At 43.3% G+C, this 16,702-nt stretch overlaps 1 protein-coding gene across 2 annotated transcripts; it reads right to left on the bottom strand.

Moving 5' to 3' along the window:
• Positions 1–9,285: 9,285 nt before the first annotated feature.
• ppox (protoporphyrinogen oxidase) lies at positions 9,286–16,628 on the bottom strand. Of its 2 annotated transcripts, none has more exons than XM_021592753.2 (13): positions 16,472–16,628; positions 14,745–14,852; positions 14,455–14,589; positions 14,245–14,360; positions 13,974–14,106; positions 13,739–13,883; positions 13,417–13,610; positions 13,062–13,122; positions 12,803–12,921; positions 12,585–12,698; positions 11,607–11,756; positions 10,691–10,733; positions 9,286–10,531 (listed from the first exon to the last, which is right to left on the bottom strand). In XM_021592753.2, the coding sequence occupies exons 2-13, from the start codon at positions 14,829–14,831 to the stop codon at positions 10,398–10,400; spliced, it is 1,431 nt and encodes a 476-aa protein (XP_021448428.1). In that variant the 5' UTR covers positions 14,832–14,852; positions 16,472–16,628; the 3' UTR covers positions 9,286–10,397. The 2 variants fall into 2 exon arrangements, with proteins under 2 accessions (XP_021448428.1, XP_036826241.1); XM_036970346.1 differs by having other exon boundaries at positions 13,471–13,610.
• Positions 16,629–16,702: the final 74 nt, after the last annotated feature.

Here is a 16,702-nt window from a genome sequence, read left to right as displayed (position 1 = left end):
GCAATAACCTGGAGGTCGACAACATTGGCCATCTGCTATCAATATTTGTATTCTAAATAAAAGGGAAGGAAAACTCATTTTGGATAAAGGCAGTAAATTTCTAATGTTCACCTTCACGTGGGGAGTCAGAATTAACAGCGTGATGACAATCTTCATTTGTTTTCCACTCCCACAGAAAGTCAATGATTCTCTCATAATGCAGAATGTGTTACAACAGGCTTTAGTAAAGAAATAGTAAATATACAGTATAAATCTCTCTCATTGAGATACAGTAAGAGAATATAGTCAGGCAAAGTGAAAGGATACAGTGCCTTGCGAAAGTATTCGGCCCCCTTGAACTTTGCGACCTTTTGCCACATTTCAGGCTTCAAACATAAAGATATAAAACTGTATTTTTTTGTGAAGAATCAACAACAAATGGGACACAATCATGAAGTGGAACGACATTTATTGGATATTTCAAACTTTTTTAACAAATCAAAAACTGAAAAATTGGGCGTGCAAAATTATTCAGCCCCTTTACTTTCAGTGCAGCAAACTCTCTCCTGAAGTTCAGTGAGGATCTCTGAATGATCCAATGTTGACCTAAATGACTAATGATGATAAATACAATCCACCTGTGTGTAATCAAGTCTCCGTATAAATGCACCTGCACTCAGAGGTCCGTTAAAAGCGCAGAGAGCATCATGAAGAACAAGGAACACACCAGGCAGGTCCGAGATACTGTTGTGAAGAAGTTTAAAGCCGGATTTGGATACAAAAAGATTTCCCAAGCTTTAAACATCCCAAGGAGCACTGTGCAAGCGATAATATTGAAATGGAAGGAGTATCAGACCACTGCAAATCTACCAAGACCTGGCCGTCCCTCTAAACTTTCAGCTCATACAAGGAGAAGACTGATCAGAGATGCAGCCATGAGGCCCATGATCACTCTGGATGAACTGCAGAGATCTACAGCTGAGGTGGGAGACTCTGTCCATAGGACAACAATCAGTCGTATATTGCACAAATCTGGCCTTTATGGAAGAGTGGCAAGAAGAAAGCCATTTCTTAAAGATATCCATAAAAAGTGTTGTTTAAAGTTTGCCACAAGCCACCTGGGAGACACACATGTGGAAGAAGGTGCTCTGGTCAGATGAAACCAAAATTGAACTTTTTGGCAACAATGCAAAACGTTATGTTTGGCGTAAAAGCAACACAGCTGAACACACCATCCCCACTGTCAAACATGGTGGTGGCAGCATCATGGTTTGGGCCTGCTTTTCTTCAGCAGGGACAGGGAAGATGGTTAAAATTGATGGGAAGATGGATGGAGCCAAATACAGGACCATTCTGGAAGAAAACCTGATGGAGTCTGCAAAAGACCTGAGACTGGGACGGAGATTTGTCTTCCAACAAGACAATGATACAAAACATAAAGCAAAATCTACAATGGAATGGTTCAAAAATAAACATATCCAGGTGTTAGAATGGCCAAGTCAAAGTCCAGACCTGAATCCAATCGAGAATCTGTGGAAAGAACTGAAAACTGCTGTTCACAAATGCTCTCCATCCAACCTCACTGAGCTCAAGCTGTTTTGCAAGGAGGAATGGGAAAAAATGTCAGTCTCTCGATGTGCAAAACTGATAGAGACATACCCCAAGCGACTTACAGCTGTAATCGCAGCAAAACGTGGCGCTACAAAGTATTAGAGGCTGAATAATTTTGCACGCCCAATTTTTCAGTTTTTGATTTGTTAAAAAAGTTTGAAATATCCAATAAATGTCGTTCCACTTCATGATTGTGTCCCACTTGTTGTTGATTCTTCACAAAAAAATACAGTTTTATATCTTTATGTTTGAAGCCTGAAATGTGGCAAAAGGTCGCAAAGTTCAAGGGGGCCGAATACTTTTGCAAGGCACTGTACATATTTGATTGACAGTCACAGAGGAGAGAGAGTAGACCATTACATTTGGCTCATTTAGCCAACGCCTCAGAAGATAGAGGGTTAGCGCCTAATTAATGAAAACAGGTGCTTCACTTCAATGTATTGAAAACGGCTGTAAAAAAACAACAGTTAACCCCTCGAGGCGAAAGAAAACGCCTAACCACCAGATTGTGATAATGGAAAACAAAACTTGTCAAAGTGAGGCAAAACAACCAATTAAGTTGACATAAAACTTGTGCAGAGTGTCCGAAGATGAAATCAACTAATAAAGTATAACCTTTCAAGTATTCTCATTTCAGTATAACCATTCAGATGAGGGAGGACAAACATTGAAGAGGCTGTTGATTTACGTAGACGGGGTCTGCTCCAAAAGTAGGAATTGGCATCGGGGGTGACAAGTGAGATAAACCTGCTGGAACGCGTGCTACGGGTGGGTGCTGCTATGGTGACCAACAAGCAGAGATAAGGCGGGACTTTACCTAGCAGGGTCTTGTAGATGACCTGGAGCCAGTGGGTTTGGCGACGAGTATGAAGCGAGGGCCAGCCAACGAGAGCGTACAGGTCGCAGTGGTGGGTAGTATATGGGGCTTTGGTGACAAAACGGATGGCACTGTGATAGACTAGATCCAATTTGTTGAGTAGGGTGTTGGAGGCGATTTTGTAAATGACATCGCCGAAGTCGAGGATCGGAAAGATGGTCAGTTTTACAAGGGTATGTTAGGCAGCATGAGTGAAGGATGCCTTGTTACGAAATAGGAAGCCAATTCTAGATTTCACTTTGGATTGGAGATGTTTTATGCGAGTCTGGAAAGAGAGTTTACAGTCTAACCAGACACCTAGGTATTTGTAGTTGTCCACATATTTTAAGTCAGAACCGTCCAGAGTAGTAATGCTGAACGGCCGGTGCAGGTGCAGGCAGCGATCGATTGAAGAGCATGCATTTAGTTTTACTTGTATTTAAGAGTAATTGGAGGCCACAGAAGGAGAGCTGTATGGCATTGAAGCTTGCCTGGAGGGTTGTTAACACAGTGTCCAAAGAAGGGCCAGAAGTATACAGAATGGTGTCGTCTGCGTAGAGGTGGATCAGAGACTCACCAGGAGCAAGAGCGACATCATTGATGTATACAGAGAAGAGAGTCGGCCCAACAATTGAACCCTGTGGCAGCTTGGCTGTCGAAACGTTGGTAATTCAATTTGTGTGCAGCTCTCTTTTATTTTCAAGTTTTCTACTCCGCTAGCCAGCACCTCGCCTAAATAGGTGTGCGTTTCTTTTTCTTCTAGATTACCCCCATAGAGACTGCCAGAGGTCCGGACAACAGGCCCTCAGATTTGACACACTGAACTCTGTCGGGAAAGTAGTTGGTGAACCAGGTGAGGCAATCATTTGAGAAACCAAGGCTGTTTAGTCTGCCGATGAGGTGATTGACAGAGTTGAAAGCCTTGGCCAGGTCAATGAATACAGCTGCACAGTATTGTTTCTTATCGATGGCGGTTAAGATTTCGTTTAGTACCTTGAGCGTGGCTGAGGTGCACCCATGACCAGCTCTGAAACCAGATTGCATTGCGGAGAAGGTACGGTGAGATTCGAAATGGTTGGTGATCTGTTTGTTTACTTGGCTTTCGAAGACCTTAGAAAGGCAGGGTAGGATAGATATCGGTCTGTAGCAGTTTGGGTCAAGAGTGTCTCCCCCTTTGAAGAGGGGGATGACCGTAACTGCTTTCCAATCTTTGGGAATCTCAGATGACACGAAAGAGAGGTTGAACAGGCTAGTAATAGGGGTTGCAACAATTTCGGCAAATTTTAGAAAGGGTCCAGTTTGTTTAGCCCGGCTGATTTGTAGGGGTCCAGATTTTGCAGCTCTTTCAGAACATCAGCTGACTGGATTTGGGAGAAGGAGAAATGGTGAAGGATTGGGCGAGTTGCTGTGGGGGGTGCAGTGCTGTTGACCGGGGTAGGGGTAGCCAGGTGGAAAGCATGGCCAGCCGTAGAAAAATACTTATTGAAATTCTCAATTATAGTGGATTTATTGGTGGTGACAGAGTTTCCTATCCTCAGTGCAGTGTGCAGCTGGGAGGAGGTGCTCTTATTCTCCATGGACTTTACAGTGTCCCAGAACTTTTTTGAGTTTGTGTTGCAGGAAGCAAATTTCAGCTTGAAAAAGCTAGCCTTGGCTTTTCTAATTGCCTGTGTATATTGGTTTCTAACTTCCCTAAAAAGTTGCATTTCACGGGGGCTGTTCGATGCTAATGCAGAACGCCACAGGATTTTTTTGTGTTGGGAAAGGGCAGTCAGGTCTGTAGAGAACCAAGGGCTATATTGGTTCCTGGTTTTACATTTTTTGAATGAGGCATGATTATTTAAGATGGTGAGGAAGGCACTTTTAAAGAATAACCAGGCATCCTCTACTGACGGGATGAGGTCAATATCCTTCCAGGATACCCAGGCCAGGTCGATTAGAAAGGCCTGCTCGCTGAAGTGTTTCAGGGAGCGTTTGATAGTGATTAGAGTGGAGGTCGTTTGACCGCTGACCAATTATTGATGCAGGCAATGATCACTGAGATTTTGGTTGAAAACAGCAGAGGTGTATTTAGAGGGCAAGTTGGTTAGGATGATATCTATGAGGGTGCCCGTGTTTACGACTTTGGGGTTGTACGTGGTAGGTTCATTGATAATTTGTGTGAGATTGAGGGCATCAAGCTTAGATTGTAGGATGGCCGGGGTGTTAAGCATGTCACAGTTCAGGTCACCTAGCAGCACGAGCTCTGAAGATAGATGGGGGGCAATCATTTCACATATGGTATCCAGAGCACAGCTGGGGGCAGAGGGTGGTCTATAGCAGGTGGCAACAGTGAGAGACATATACTCTTAGAAAGAAGGGTTCCAAAAGGGTTCTTCAGCTGTCCCCATATGAGAACCCTTTTTGGTTCTAGGTAGAACTCTTCTGGGTTCCATGTAAAGGGTTCTACCTGGAACCAAAAAAAGAGTTGTTCAAATGGTTCTCCTATGGGGACACCGGAGGAACACTTTTAGGTTCTAGATAGCACCTTTTCTTTTAAGAGTGTAGTCCCAAAATGTTTTGCTTGTCAGCAATCAAGTGTTCAAGATAAGTAACTTTCAAAATACAGAAATTGTCCCCGTATCTTGAAAACTTGATTGCTGACAAACAAAACATTTTGGGACTATGTCAACAATGGACTAATGAAACAAATACCAAACGATCGTTTTGGGTGGAATATTCCTTTTAGAGGAGGGTGGTGGGGAGATAATTAACCCTGTTTCTCAGTCTTCTCCCCTCTTGGCTTCCTGCTACTCCACCAACGTGTGAATTACAGAGCACTCAAAAGGAGAGGAGGAAGAAGAGGGGTCAGAGGGAGAAAGAGTACAAACTTATGACAAACACACTGGCTACAAAAATCAAGCCACCAACTTTAAACTTTCTTCCCAAATCTAAAATGAAATCTTACTTTCTTGATGGCCTACATAATTTTAAATCTTCATAGCCTACATGTATTTTTAATGCTGACACACTGCCCTAAGACTTATGGACAGGGAACAGAAAGCGAGGAAATTACCTTCAGCCTATTCTTGGAGAGCAATACAGCAGATAGATGGAAAAAATCTCATTGTCTTCCTGACTTCCTCCTCAATAGATTTTTTTAATCAAATAGAAGCACAATAACTTCTCTCCTTCTCTTCGAGATGAGGGCCATCCGCTGTGGAGGAAGCCAGTGTCCAGAACCATTTAAAAGTTTTCAACAGCAGCGGCATCTGCCACTGCTCTCCATACAGTAGATGCCAGAAGCAGTAGGCTAGTTAAGCAGGTTGTGTCTAGAATCCAAGAGAGGACGATCGGTCCGCCAAACGGTCCTGATGGAATTTGAAGACCGTCAAACATGAAACGATTCAACAACAGTTCTAGGGCACCTTTCATGCCGTTCCATGTTCTACCCCGCCGCCATGTCACATTCCAACAGTGAATCGTCTGTGGCAATGTGCTAGTCTGTTTTCAGTCAGAAGCCAGCGCCCCGGGGATGATAAACAAGCAGGAATTATTGAACTGGAAAATTGTGTCACTGACCTGTTTACATACACTTAGGTTGGAGTCATTAAAACTTGTTTTGTTTTTCAACCACTCCACAAATTTCTTGTTAACAAACTAAAGTTTTGGCAAGTCAGGTAGGACATCTACTTTGTGCATGACAAAAGTAAGCTTTCCAACAGTTGTTTACAGACAGATTATTTCACTTATAATTCACTGTATCACAATTCCAGTGGGTCAAAAGTTTAAACACACGAAGTTGACTGCCTTTAAAAAGCTTGGAAAATTCCAGAAAATGATGTCATGGATTTAGAAGCTTCTGATAGGTTAATTAACATAATCTGAGTCAATTTGAGGTGTACCTGTGGATGTATTTCAAGGCCTACCTTCAAACTCAGTGCGTATTTGCTTGACATCATCATTGTAGACCTCTGGTTCATCCTTAGGAGCAATTTCCAAATGCCTGAAGGTACCACGTTCATCTGTACAAACAATAGCACGCAAGTATACACACCATGGGACCACACAGCCGCCATACCGCTCAGGAAGGAGACACGTTCTGTCTCCTCGAGATTAATGTACTTTGGTGTGAAAACTGCAAATCAATCCCCGAACAACAACAAAGGACCCTGTGAAGATGCTGGAGGAAAAAGGTACAAAAGTATCTATAGCCACAGTAAAACGAGTCCTATATCGACATAACCTGAAAGGCCGCTCAGCAAGGAAGAAGCCACTGTTCCAAAACCGCCATAAAAAAAACAGACTATGGTTTGCAACTGCACATGGGGACAAAGATTTTGTCCCCATGTGTACTTTTTGGAGAAAAGTCCTCTGGTCTGATGAAACAAAAATAGAACTGTTTGGCCATAATGACCATCGTTATGTTTGGAGGAAAAAGGGAGAGGCTTGCAAGTCGAAGAACATCATCCCAACCGTGAAGCACGGAGGTTTCAGCATCATGTTATGGGTGTGCTTTTCTGCTGGAGGGACTGGTGCACTTTACAAAATAGATGGCATCATGAGGGAGGAAAATTATCTGGATATATTGAAGCAACATCTCAAGACATCAGTCAGGAAGTTAAAGTTTGGTCGCAAATGGGTCTTCCAAATGGACAATGACCCCAAGCATACTTCCAAAGTTGTGGCAAAATGGCTTAAGGACAACAAAGTCAAGGTATTGGAGTGGACATCACAAAGCCCTGACCTCAATCCTATAGAAAATATGTGGGCAGAACTGAAAAAGTGTGTGCAAGCAAGAAGGCCTACAAACCTGACTCAGTTACACTAGCTCTGTCAGGAGGAATGGGACAAAATTCACAACTTATTGTGGGAAGCTTGTGGAAGGCTACCAGAAACGTTTCACCCAAGTTAAACAATTTAAAGGCAATGCTACAAAATACTAATTGAGTGTATGTAAACTTCTGATCCACTGGGAATGTGTTGAAAGAAATAAAAGCTGAAATAAATCATTCTCTACTATTATTCTGACATTTCACATTCTTAAAATAAAGTGGTGATCCTAACTGACCTAAGACAGGGAATTTGTACTAGGTTTAAATGTCAGGAATTGTGAAAAAATGAGTTTAAATCTATTTGGCAACGGTGTATGTAAACTTCTGACTTCAACTGTGTATATATATATATATATATATATATATATATATATATACATACACACACGTATGTGGACACCCCTTCAAATTAGTAAATTTGGGTATGACAGGTGTATAAAATTGAGCACACAGCCATGCGATCTCCATAGACAAACACTGGCAGAAGAATGACCTTACAGAAGAGCTCAGTGACTTTCAACGTGGCACCGTCATACAACAGGATGCCACCTTTCCAACAAGTCAGTTCATCAAATTTCTGCCCTACTAGAGCTGCCCCGGTAAACTGTAAATGCTGTTCTTGTGAAGTGGAAACGTCTAGGTGCAACGTCGTCTCAGCTGCAAAGTGGTAAGCTACACAAGCTCACAGAACAGGACTCCCGAGTACTGAAGCTCGTAAACATCGTCTGTCCTTTGTTGCAACACTCACTATCGAGTTTCAAACTGCCTCTGGAAGCTACCTTCCCCAACGCAGTGCCAACTGTAAAGTTTGGTGGAGGAGGAATAATGGTCTAGGGCTAGCATACAATGACATTCTAGACGATTCTGTGGTTCCAATTTTGTTGCATGACAATGCCCTCATGCCCAGAGCGAGGTCCAAATGGAAATGGTTTGTCATGATCGGTGAGGAAGAACTTGACTGACCTGCACAGAGCCCTGACCTAAACTCCATCGAACACCTTTGGGATGAATTGGAACGCCAACTGCGAGCCAAGCCTAATCGCCCAACAGCAGTACCCGACCTCACTAATGCTCTTGTGGATGAATGGAATCAAGTCCCCGCAGCAATGTTTCAACATCTAGTGGAAAGCCTTCCCAGAAGAGTTTGGCTGTTATAGCAGCAAAGGCCTTCCATCACCCAATTATCAATAATCAGACGACCGCTAGATCCACATTCGGTGCGATGTGATTGGCCTTGGTGAGAAAGATCGAAAGGTGAGAACTCAATTAAAAAAACGAGGTCAAATCATGACGTTAGTGATCTTCGGGTCGGAATGTCGGGAGTTCTATAAAGACGCCAGAGTTTCCGAAATGATTTTCCAAGTCGGAGCCCGTTTTTTGGGGGAGGGGGGTTCACAATTGTCTTGAACGCACTCAAGTCGGAAGTCAGAGATTTCCGACTTCCCAATAGTTTAGAACCACACCCACAACGGGAAAAAAATAATGGTATTGGATTCGCAGGTGGAGGACTTCTGTGAGAGGCCACTGTTATGCCTGAATTCGACCCCAAACCAACGAGGAAGTCTGCTCCAGTGTTGAGAGCGGTTGTATAAAACCAATTAGTATGTCAAGCAAAGCTCTTCACCGTGCCAGGCCGCTCTTAATTTCTATTCAGTTCAACTCGCCATAAATTTGGCATCTAAACTGTCCGTAAGATAGCTTTAAGGAGAGGCAGCAGTGACAAAAGCTCTCTCTCTCTCTCCTGCTTGCTCTCTCGTTTATGCGACTGACTTTCAAGGCCTCAAGTTGCTTTCTTATTTCATTCTGTGAAGTAGATCACAGAGGGAAGTGACTTGTGGCCTAAATCTGTCATCAGCTCACTGTTGTAAAGCTGTTTCTCTGCAGGATCATTCCTCTGACTCTGGCTATGGGCAGTAAAATATATTGGTATTCAATGTCAGTTGAAAATGACCTGAAGCAAGTCAAAAAATATCTTCTTTTTTTTTTAAACAAACATTTTGACCTTCACTAAGACAGTCCATGACGTAGACAAAAAGATGATAAAGCATCATATTTATTGCTCTGCAACATTCTCCAAATAATAAAGTTTCATTTAACAAATGTGTATAAAAATACATTATCAAGCCATCCACTTGCCACGGTACGTGCACTCTATAAATTAAAAGTTTCCTTTATGGTAATTAGATTCCAAATACATGATAGATCACCATATCGAGATCATCACATCAGTGTGTGTGGTTCTGTTACCACGGTGATGAAACATCAGCGCACATACTTTACCATAATATTAATAATAGATTTTTGTCTGCTATATTCAGAGAGGATAGGGTAAAAAATAGATGGCTGCAAAGTACAGTTAGAGTAGGGATATACACACCACTGATTATCACATCATTTACATGTCTCCCACATCAAATATGCCTGTACATTCATGAAGGGGCGGTGATTTCTGTTAGCAAAAAGGCACCATAACTAAAAGATGAAATCTCATCCTGAATTTAAAATGTTACATCTACATTCTGAAAATGAAATCCTTGAAGTAAGCTTTTGGGGACAGATCACCCTAAAACAGTTCAGATTGTGGTTCCCTTTTACGTAGTGACTACATATGACTTCATTCAGCCCTTTATTTCAAAAACAATATTTTATAAGAACGAGAACTGTTCTGTGGGTTACCTGTGATTTCCAGGCTAGTGGTGATGTCTCAGACAGAGTTTTGTTTCTGATAGAATCATCTCGAGGTTCAAGCTGTACTTTGTCGAAATGAGATAGAAATGGAAAACTTCGTAAATATGCTGCTTATAAATCAAGGATATTGCGTGAAAATGACATCCCTTTGCAGAGGGCTTAAATGCAGAGGGTGACTAGTAAGTTGTATGTACATTTTATTAGTATTTTTATTTAACCTTTATTTAACTAGGCAAGTCAGTTAAGGACAAATTCTTATTTACAATGATGGCCAAACCCGGACGACGCTGGGCCAATTGTGCGCCGCCCTATGGGACTCCCAATCATGGCCGGTGATACAGTTGTGTAAAACCAAAACTAAATGTAGAACGCAATGCGATTGGGGGGAAAAAAAACAAGATCTCTTAACAATATAAGCTTATATCCATGGTTGGAACCTGAACGTCTGGTTAGACTTTTCCCACAAGGCCCTCTGCTGCCATCCGTCCACTGAAGATGACATCATTGACCGAGACGCCATCATAAGAGGACCCAGCCAAACTAAGGGGTAGATTGTGGTCTCTGATGTACTGTCTCATATTTTCTGTTGATAGAAAAACCAAGCCCAAATCAACAGATATTCACAGTAGATAGGTATATTAAAAAAACTAACCCTATTTTTCGATACAGGGCACAGAGATCAGAGATACCCAGCACAAAAGCAAAAATCGAATCTATTAAATGAAGACTGTCCTCATCTTACCAAGTCGTTTCCAGTGTCCAAGGTAATATTGAGGAATGCAGTCCTAGAGAAGATAAATTACATATTAAGACAACAATTATATTAGCTGTCCTGATCCCAGACCTGTATGAGCTAAAGCCGTCGCTTAACTATCATCGTAATGCCAAGGAGTTGGCTAAGCACATACAGACCTGGAACCAGACGACAAATGGTGGAGGACGTTAAAACTAAGAGTGACTGGACAGGAAAGCAGGCACTCAGATCACATTTATGGAAGATAGCAGTGAAAGATGAATCCATCCTGTCAACAAATTTAAAAAATAGGACATTTGTTCCTCTACAATGTCAGTTCGGAAGTGATTATCGCGTCGTCTATCTATACAGAGCATACCATTCAAATTCAACTCTTTGTCTTGCTCAAAACTTCCTGCTATCTCTGCTGCCTGGTTGTTGGTTGACATGGGAGCGCAGAGAGCATCAGGATTTGAGCTAGAATCAGGGAGACGCAGCACTATGAATACTGATGTAGCTGACTTGGGGTAGTGCGTGTCTGTGAAGATGTGTGTGTAGGAGTTGGGGAAGAGGATCTAACATCCCAGTGCCTCTCTCCATCCTGCCTATCTAGTTCCATAGAAGGAAAGACCAATACAGAAACAGAGAAGAGCCATCTATCTGGTGAGATAGTGATCATCAACAGGCTTGTTGATCTGTTTGCTCCAGTCTTGCTCCCCTGGCACAGGGCTAAGTTATGATAGTGGAGCTCAACTGAATAGATTGTTTATACATGGTAGGTTGGTTCGAATACTAATTGAATCCAGGGCCCAATGAGGACCTCTTGTGATATATAGTGGTTAATGAATTAAATTGAACAAGAGGCCTTTGATTCAAGTCTCTTGAAACAAACAAGCACACACACACACACACACACACACCTTACCTTGAGTAATGCAACAATGCTCCAGATAGGTGGTGTGGTAACGCCCAGGTGTGATGTCACGGCCTGGGTAGCCCTATCCAGGAGGAGCTGCTCAGTCACTTTCTCTGGATTCCCAAACACTTCCTGGAACCAGGCCCCGCCCATCATCACCTAGGGAACACAGACAGTACACACACAGCGGATTAAAATCATCAAAGCTTGATGATGAGTTGGTTATTTTAATCAGCTGTGTACTGCTAGGGCAAAAACCAAAGCGTACACCCAGGCGAGGCCCCAGGACTGGGTTTGGGAACCCCTGATTTAGAAAACTGTCTGTCTGCCTGCCTGCCAGCCAGCTTAATAATAAATGGATCAAACATCCTTTGTCCTAAAGGACCTATAAGACCATCAGTGAAGAAATGGAACTACATTCCAACAACAGCCTTGTTCAGGGCTACTGAGTTGAAGTCCCACGGATGGCTGCACCATATTTGCCTTGGCCAGCAGCTTGTCTGTTTGCATAAACTGACGTGTCTAGAGAAACAGGCATCTGCCCAGTAAACAAATAATGTCTTAAGAAGGTGAGGAGGAACATCAATAATGGAGTGACATATGTTGTAGAAGTCAAGTCACATGGCACCAGAGGCTATTTGCAGTTAGTTTACAGTATGTCTTCCACACCAGGGTATTCCAAACAGAAACTCCCTCCACAACCTCCCTGTGACATGACCCAATAAGCCTAAATGAGGATGGGGCTGGACTGTGTAAGGGACATGGGGATCTGTCATCATCACGTCTAAAGCATGAATCATTTACACTGAGTGTAATCCTGTATATCTTGATGGGTTCCACTTTGGTTTATACATGGTAGGTTGGTCCCTGCCATGCTGTGCATTATTAACATAGGAAAGTATTCTTGCAAGGCCTATAAACACACACATTATGTAATTGTTTGTGTATGAGAGAGAATATAGTACATATATATTGTGTGTCTCTTACTGTTAGTCTGGTGGTGTGTCCTCCAGTGCGGTTGTGCTGGGGGAAGGGCACAGAGTCATAGACCACCCCTAGGAGACCTCTGTCTTCTGAGGATGGCACCAGGTGGCCAAAGCCCTGAGGCCACACAAGACAACACTCAGATACACACACGCATACCCATACAAAATAACAGAGAATCTTCTAAAACAAATTGCTTCATTCTCATTGAGTGTTCTCACAGTGACAGGCAGGACGGAACCCTCGTACTCCAGGTTTACCACGGCAACGGTCACTGTGGCGATCTCCAGTAGCTGCTGTGACAGGGGCTGTGCAGCAGAGGGCAGTGCTGAGGCCAGAGCTAAAACAAAACACACTCACAACTGAAGACCAACACCACACAGGCTTCCAGGTCCACAGGCAGAACGGCAGGGACTGAATTTAGAATCACTGTTTGAAGTTAAAAGGTTCAGAGGTCAAGTTTAGTAAAAGTTAATTTACCTTTTGCGGGTAGAGCAGAAATGATATGATCAGCTTTGATGGTGCCGACCTCCAGTTGAATCTTTGTTAAAAAAATCAATTCCACAGACATCAGTTGATTAATTTACTCAATTTAATAAACAACTTAAAAATGCATATACAGTGGGGCAAAAAAGTATTTAGTCAGCCACCAATTGTGCAAGTTCTCCCACTTAAAAAGATGAGAGAGGCCTGTAATTTTCATCATAGGTACACTTCAACTATGACAGACTTTTTGACAATGACAATACTTTTTTTCTCACTGTACCGCCACAACTCCAGTGCAATGGCAGTACACACACATGTGTCCCAACCCCCAGGTCTCCAGCAGTCTCACCTCCCAGCCAGTCCCATTAGTACTTAGCCCCATCACAGGGGTGTCTTTGTGCACCTCTACACGTCCCCCATTCCTCATCCTCTCCTCCAGGGCTTCTGGAAGGTTCTGTAAGCCCCTCTTCAGTGACCACTGGGCCCAGTTCTCCTGAGCGGCCCTCTTGGCCAGGGTAGAGGGGGGTACGTCTGGTTCAGGGCCTGGGGTGACAGTCACACTTGTTATTCATCTACTCATTTAGACAGGTCAGCAATATGACTGTTATGGGGACCTTTTAGACTCTCAGAATTCCTATGTAGCTTCGGTGTGGTGGCGGACTCTCTCTCACCTGAGCCCAGCAACATCCCCAGGACGATGGAACCTCTGGCCTTCTCTGCGTTGTAGAGTGGTGGGAGACAAGAGCGCACACTCAGCTTCCTGCAGTCCCCTGCAAACACTCCCCTGCACAGGCTGTCGATGGCAATGTCTGCAAGCTGCAGAGAGAAGAGGAGCATACTGTCACTCTGAACTGATGTGGAAGTTGTGTGGACATCATTTAGGGTCTTTTTTTAACACCATCACACCTCAGTGCCCAGCCTTCTCGACACGAAGGAATGAACAGACTCATCCTCCTCCTTTCCTCTGCTGATCAGTATCTCCTTCAGTACGCTCTGGACCAGAGGACGAGAGAACGGAGGGACTGTACGCACTACTCCACTGGATGGAGGGAGAGAGAGGGACAGAGGGTGACGGACTACCTACAGTTGATTCATTTCACCATGTTGTGAATACATGAACATAGCTGTTTGTGTCTAACATGGTACTATTTTATCACTCATCCTTACCCCCCCTTACCCTAAGCCAGAAGGCATCTTGTGTAGCTGGCCTCCCACGTAGAGGTAACGGTTCTTAGAGGCCACGTGATCATAGGTGACTGGGAGGACCTCGCTCTCCAGCCCCAACTCTTCCACCTGTAGAAAACAGACTTCGATTTTTACCTACTCTCTCACTCACACACACACACACACACACACACACACACACACACACACACACAGTGCCTACCATGTTGAGTGTGTTTCGTCCCACGGCTCCTGCAGGTCGAATCCCTCTGGGTCCATGTTCAAACACAGCTCCATCCTCCCTACGAGTTGAGCTTAGCCAGCCTCCGAACCGTCCAGCCCTCTCCAGCAGGACTATCTACACAGACAGACAATGTTGTACCTGTGCAGGGCCTAGTGGGCATCTCATAATAGTGTAATAACAGCTAAATTACAGTATGTTTGGCCTTACAGTACAGATGTAGTCTACCTGCATGCAGCATATGTGGAGATAGTTGTGGTAATGATATTTACCTTGGAGACCTGGGGGCTCTTGCTGAGGTGGAAGCAGGCTGACAAGCCCCCGATCCCCCCTCCCAGGACAGCCACTGTCTTCTGCATTTAGCCCTACGATGCCCAGCTCTGTGCAATGGGACAGAACAGGGCTGTAGTGTCTATTCTGTACCAGACAAATGGCATTAAGAGCAACTGAGCAAGCCAAGTCATGTTAGTAGAAACTTCAGTGAAGGGACCAAGCTTGGCTTTGGTTAACGAAGGGGGAAACAAGGACAGCTGCACACTATCAGACCGGTAACTGTCAAGTGGCCTGGCCAAGCCTACTTGACCCCATGAGGAAGTGTTTTTGAAGATGAGCTTCCCCACAGGGTGATGCAGTGACAAGGGTTTGTGGAATTCAGCTATGACTACATCGATTCGCTCAAGGTCAATACTTCTAAAAAGTGTAATTGTTAAACACTTACCGTGTACCTATGTTTGTCCTCTGTAGTTCTGTGCCTGTTCGCTGAAATCCATACTTTTTAATAAAACGTTCATTAAATACAACCACCAACCGTTTCCTATTTTCTGTTGCTCTAAAATGGTATGTCATGTGCCAATTGAATCTCAGATTAGGCAGGATAATGTACGTTTTAGAGCAATCTTTGAACAATAGAAAATGTGGAAATGGTCAGTGGTTGTATTTGACAAACGTTTTGGTAAAAAGTATGGACAAAGGCACCCAACTACAGAGGACAAACATAGGTACAAGGTAAGTGTTTCATAATTTAAATTTTTGGCCGAATCGATGTAGTCAGTGACTGACTTCCACAAAGCCTGGTCCCTGCTCAACTCCATTGGTGGAGATAATCAGAAACTTCCTTCACCACGGAGTTGAGTTTAGTTAGCTACAAGGGCCCGTTACTAAAACAATATGACGGTGTCTCTCACTCATCAAACAGATGACTGACAGAGAGTTGTAGCCTATGTCTCCCACTAATCTGAGTGGAGAAGGAGGGTTGGGTCTGGGTGGTGGCCCCTGATAAGATGACATAATGACAGTCCCTTTTAATCTGCTGTCTGGAGACTCAGAGAAACAAGAGAAATGTACTATTGAAATAAATACTTTCTTGTACAGTCAGTGACAGTTTTCACTCGGGAAACAGTTGAGCATATGTCTAGCAGTAGCTGGATACAGCAATAGCCTAAATACAGCTAGCTTGAAGATTATATTTTTTATTGTGAACACTTTTTAAAATAATGTTTTACTTTAGTTTATTTGGTAAATATTTTTTTTTTTTAACTCTTCTTGAACTGCACTGTTGGTTAAGGGCTTGTAAGTAAGCATTTCACGGTAAGGTCTACACTTGTATTCGGCGTATGTGACAAAGGTTGATTTTCTAGCTATTTCTCTAGTTGGTAAGTAAGGCCAGTGAACGTGCAAAGGAATGATGCCAAATTCCACTAGGGGCCAAAGGCAGTCATTCGGTTGTGTGCAGTTTTACTGTAAATGACAATACACCGGCAACATATCTAATTCAACAAAGTAACGTTAGTTGTTTTGAAGGAGTCTTCGCTCACAACACCTGTTGTCAGGTGTTATCCAATGCATTCAAAATAACCGTAAACGTTGTTAGCCGGTTAGCAAGCAACACAACTGGGGAAAAAGTGTAGCATACGTTGCAAAGGAAGGCACAACTTCACGAGAGGTAAACAGACATATCGATATGCTTATTGGAATAAATGTAGAAATGTCTAGAATTTACCTTGTGCGGTCTAAAGTTGGAGTCACGACTCATATGAACCTCCGTGACATAACGTTGATGACAGAGGACTTCGTCGCTGCTTTGAACAACCAATTACAATCACCGATTTCGTCTTTTTTGCTGGAAATCCTTTGCTTGTTCTTTCTGTTTTCTGTATGGCTGCCATCTAGTGTATGGGAAAGCACTTACAACATGGCTGCTTTCTTGTATTGCTATGTGGAGTTCATAACC

Source organism: Oncorhynchus mykiss, chromosome 3 (assembly GCF_013265735.2).
Source record: "Oncorhynchus mykiss isolate Arlee chromosome 3, USDA_OmykA_1.1, whole genome shotgun sequence".
Taxonomy (NCBI): Eukaryota; Metazoa; Chordata; class Actinopteri; order Salmoniformes; family Salmonidae; genus Oncorhynchus; species Oncorhynchus mykiss.
Note: the sequence above shows the minus strand (reverse complement) of the source record. Positions and strands in the feature narration are given on the sequence as shown.

Coding starts and splice junctions, on each gene's coding strand:
- ppox (XM_021592753.2), bottom strand. CDS start 14,831: ATGCAGAAGACAGTGGCTGTCCTGGGAGGGGGGATCGGGGGCTTGTCA. Junction 14,590..14,744: donor AGAGCCCCCAGGTCTCCAAG/GTAAATATCATT, acceptor CTGTCTGTGTAG/ATAGTCCTGCTGGAGAGGGC. Junction 10,532..10,690: donor TGGACACTGGAAACGACTTG/GTAAGATGAGGA, acceptor TTCTATCAACAG/AAAATATGAGACAGTACATC.